Source organism: Limanda limanda, chromosome 4 (assembly GCF_963576545.1).
Source record: "Limanda limanda chromosome 4, fLimLim1.1, whole genome shotgun sequence".
Taxonomy (NCBI): domain Eukaryota; kingdom Metazoa; phylum Chordata; class Actinopteri; order Pleuronectiformes; family Pleuronectidae; genus Limanda; species Limanda limanda.
The window spans coordinates 4575795-4580483 of record NC_083639.1 but is presented as its reverse complement, the minus strand read 5'-3'; the positions used below and the strand labels follow the sequence as shown (position 1 = coordinate 4580483).

Below are 4689 nucleotides of genomic sequence, written 5' to 3'. Positions count from 1 at the left end.
GTCATTCAAAATAAAACAAAGTATAGTGTAGTTATTTGTCAGGATATTGTAAATTACATTTAACATTTTGACAGTTTAAATATTAAATCTGTTGACCGCTACTTCATATTGGTATACACTGACCTATAATGATTTTTATCCTTGGAATTAATTTCCTTATTGGCTGACAAATAATGCCTGATGATTGCTAACCCTAGCTGAAATAACACCCAGCAACCAGCACACACTAACCAAATATTATATAAACTTATCACACAGACTTGTACAGTGATTACAATTTTTCCAAATACATATAATAGTCTCAAAGGCCTAAAGTAATGATCAACTCACACTGTCACACAACTTCAATGATCAGGAGGAGCCCTCAACTCCATCAATTTATCCAGAAGAAGAAGAAATAAGGAAAATATATTACATACTACTTACATACTACATCACACAGTCTGTGTTTTCAATTTTTCATTCCATTGATAATCAGATTGAGAATAATACTGTTAATTTTGTGAAGCAGTACCAAAGACTATATGAGTAAAATCACATCTCATTGACAAATATCTTGGGCCCTTGAGAAGCCCCTTTATTCTCATAAATCACCGGTTTATTCAAATACGTCTGTGGTAAGCTGAGTGTTACTTGTGACTGGCTGAAGCTGGCTTGTCTGTGGACCTGCGGACCAGCGTCTCCCTTTGACTGGTTGAAACTGCCTTGCCTGGAGAACTGGGACTGACCACGACTCTCCTCCGGCTGGTCGAAGCTGCTCTCGCTGTAGAGCCGCTGTCGCATTTGGCTGGAGCGTTTCCCAGATGCACTCCTGGTCGGGTATCTCTGACCTGTCTTGTACCAGCCTGTCTCTTTGAATACAAACCAAATATTCCCCACCCAGAGAACCACGTTAACGAAACCGAAAACCTGGAGGCAGAAATGGAACAGAGCGTGAACGGCTTGATTTTTACACTTTTGTGTCTCTGTGCTGCATTTGTCGAAATGGATACCAACCGCAGATGTGTGCAGACGTGACCAAAGAGGCTCCTGGGTCACTGTGCATGTGTTTTCCTGAGCTCTGCAGGCTGAGATGAGCAGAAGCACCTGCGTTGGGTTTGTGGCCGTCTTAATATCAGACAGAGCTTTGGCCCAACAACAGGTGCTGACCAGCCACATGAGGGAGAAGATGACTGTGACGACAAAATCCTGCTCAGGACACAAGTATTAAAAACAGACATAAAGGGAGAAAATCACACAGTTAGTTCTTTATTTTACCTAATTCAAACTAGGATATGAGAGGAGGAGACACACTGACCACAAGAGGGCCTCTGTTGTTCCTCAAGTACTTGTTCTGGTAGAACACGTAGACGATGGTCGCTAGCAGGGAGTAGAGGAACGCGAAGACGCCCACTGTCACGAAAAACTGAGCGGCTGAAGAGAGGTCGCCATCCAGGAACAGAACCTCCTTCCTTCTCGCCTCGCACAGCGAAGCTTGGAAATGCACTTGCTGTAATCTACAAGACAGAAGGGTGAGATTTACAGTGGATCTAAGAGAAAGAAGATGACAGATTGTATTTCAAACTGATACGAGAGCAGATTCAGTTTGGAGTGAATGTATAACTTTCCCATGGGACTTTGTGAATTTGGTGTGGCACACACAGGAGCTTTTCTCTAAGAGGAACTGTGGCCATGAGAGGATCAAGGTCAAATCTATTTCGGTGAACGGTAGCCCTTTCCATCATTCTTTCATTGGACAGAAATTGAGGATTAATCATAATAATGAATTTCAGATATTTTACCACCTCTTTACGCTGGACATGGAAAAACACTGAGCTGCTGGAACTTGTATATTTTTTTCCCGTGTTAAATCATATCTTATTCATTGATTTGTTGACCAGTTAATTATTTTAGCAGCAGTAGATGAATCACAGGAAAATGTTACAAAGTAAAGTCATGGTGAATTTACTGTGTGATTTATATCTGCACCTGGACAGAGCGATTTGATTCAAACATGTGAAACCAGCTGAACGGTTGATTAAACACTTGGCCATCTCTCTGAGGTTTGGAGCAGGAGGAGGTGGTTGATCTGCCCACAACACCAGCTGGTTCACAACCATCTGTTTTGGTCCGGTCCCATAATCCAATGAAGCCATTAACATCAAATGTGTGCATTTTTAAATTATTCTTTAAAGTTTCTGGAACGATACGAGTAAAATATAATAATTATTGTTCTTTGTGCCTGTTTGTGTTTTACAGATGCAACTCATTGACATGTTTCTCTTTTCAAAGCTTCCTTTGTGTATTTGTCATGTAATGTCCAACTTAAACATCATTTAAGAAACTCCTAACAGCATTCTGTATCTCTAAGAAACAATCTGTTTGTTTCAGTGTTGTGTGTAAGTTGTGGATGAAATGCTGAAACATCACAAGAGACCTGAGATCAGCCAAAGTCTTTGGTGAAATTACGACAGTTTCATCTAATGAAGCAGAAAAAGGGATCAAACTGAAATTGAGCCGGTTTCATTAACTCAGGTTTCTGAGTCTGAAAACATGACGGATGGACAGATTTCACTGTTTTTTTTTTTTGCCCAATCACTTGACTGAAATTTTTACAGATAACTAACAGGGACATCGAAACATGTATACAGGCTGCTCACCAGTTTTTTTTTTTTTTAATTAAATTATCATATAAAAGCAAAAATATTGGATAATTAACATATATTCTTTGTGTATTCATTAATTGTCTGATGGGATGAAAGCAAACAAATTAGCATGTAAAGTATAATTTTTACCACATTTGCTGTTTCTTAATTTTGAGAATTTGAAACAAGAGATGCACATGATGTCTACTTTACCGGAAAGGATAACCGAAATCAATGTTGATGCTGTGGTTGCTCGGCCGCCTGTCTGCACAGTCCACTTTAACCTGGAGATGACCATGGTATCCTCCACATGTTGCAAAAGCACAGATGGCAAAAATCTGGGAAAACAAAGGAATAAGCAGAAAAGAGAAGAAAGTAAAACACCAATATCAGTTCTGTGAGTGGCCTGATGCATGTTTTTAAAAACACCGGTGAATTACAGGACATTATATTGAGATTTATAATTGGTTTGAAAACAAAACCTGAATAATTTAAAGGTCGGAAGAGAACTGACGGAGCTGCTCACTGTGCACCGGAGGGAGGCCACAGCAGCCCAGTGAGGTTCAATACACAGCTCTGAAGTCACCAAATCCTTTTGTCCTCATACTTAACAAACCATAATATATAGATATATCTCACTGGCAGAATATTACATCAAAGAATGAGACATTTACTCTCTGCTGATCACTGTGGAGGGTTTGTCCTAAACATGTGCCACATGTTGCATCTTAAAAACTGCACCACAGGATTGATCACACATTTTATTTTTTTGCAAATTAGCAAATGAAAACATTAAAATAAACATATTGAATTCATTAAAGACACCATTGAGATTACACTTGATTACACTATTCATGCAATGGAATACTATTACAAGGAGAATCAAAGAAGAGCCATTGAATCCAAAACAACTAAATAATGACATAAATAATGAAAATCTAACTTACCGGAGCAAATATAACCATACACATTTAAAAGAAGCGCTGAGCTCAAGTCCAACTTCACTGTGTCGACAGCTTTTAGTCACCGGGCTAAGATGCCACTGATGGCGACAGGAACAAGAAGAAAACGACTCTGTGAGCCGAGGGCTGGGATGACAGGAGCGTACTCCCCCAGGAGGAGTCGGAGATCGTCTGTAGCTCTGCAATTATTTGTTAACACTACAAAAACCTGTTAAAATCTAACTCAAGTGAAAATGTTCAACCTCATATACAGTATATTTGTGTTATACTCTATATATGATTCATTCTCTTTGTGTTTATTCGTGCTAAGAGTAGTTTTCTAAAAAAAGGCTTCCTGACAAACAAGTCAATTTATTTTGGGCTGAATTATGCACAGAAGTGACCCAAATACCACAAACAGTTGAATTTGATTTGCACTGCATATTGTGCTATTTTAGTATTTATATTTTGTGCATTTATATAAGGTATTTTAAAGGTACGTGTTATCATAATCACTGAAGTACAGGAAACCAGTATTGGTAGTTTTTTTTACCTTTTAGTTTCTTTTGCTGTTTGGATGAAAATGCAGAAAAGTCTGAGGTTATTTGGTCCAAATAAATAATTTAACTTAATGAGCCTCCCTCACTCTGAATATATAATGTTTTTGTGGGTGTGTAATAAAATAAGGTAATTCATTGAGTGTACTTAATAATACATCTAAGTGAGTCCTCATTGAAACCTGTGTTGTTATGATGATTCAAATGTATTCCAAAATGTTCTTATGATTCAGTATAAAAAAGTCTTTGTGCTTTTAAGTTAATGCACATGAATTCTTATCATTACAATGTTGCAGATTGAGATGCTTGGAAACCTGTTGTCATTTCACTGTAGCTCAGTAGTACTGCAGCTTCATCTGGACAAACAGACATGTATTGAAATATCACACCCGATCAACAAATATACACAATGCCCCAGAAATTGTGAGGGAAAATCTGTAACTGTAATCATGCTATTTCCTATAATAGTCAATATCTGCGTCGGAACATACAGTGTCAGATTGATTTAGTTATTGATTATAATGTATATAAAGTATATATGAATCTTATTGTGATAAAACTTAAAAA

At 37.9% G+C, this 4689-nt stretch overlaps 1 protein-coding gene across 1 annotated transcript; it reads right to left on the bottom strand.

Annotated features, from left to right (window-relative positions):
- Nucleotides 1–534: 534 nt before the first annotated feature.
- On the bottom strand, nucleotides 535–3595 carry synprb (synaptoporin b). Its single transcript, XM_061070512.1, has 5 exons — nucleotides 3572–3595; nucleotides 2838–2962; nucleotides 1298–1496; nucleotides 997–1188; nucleotides 535–909 (listed from the first exon to the last, which is right to left on the bottom strand). The coding sequence occupies exons 1-5, from the start codon at nucleotides 3593–3595 to the stop codon at nucleotides 535–537; spliced, it is 915 nt and encodes a 304-aa protein (XP_060926495.1).
- Nucleotides 3596–4689: the final 1094 nt, after the last annotated feature.

What these genes read in the sequence shown, in the direction of transcription:
- synprb (XM_061070512.1), bottom strand. Translation starts at nt 3,595, where the DNA reads ATGTGTATGGTTATATTTGCTCCG. An exon ending in GATTTCGGTTATCCTTTCCG is followed by an intron (nt 1,497 to 2,837) that starts GTAAAGTAGACA and finishes TCTGTCTTGTAG; the next exon opens with ATTACAGCAAGTGCATTTCC. An exon ending in CACGTCTGCACACATCTGCG is followed by an intron (nt 910 to 996) that starts GTTGGTATCCAT and finishes TTCTGCCTCCAG; the next exon opens with GTTTTCGGTTTCGTTAACGT.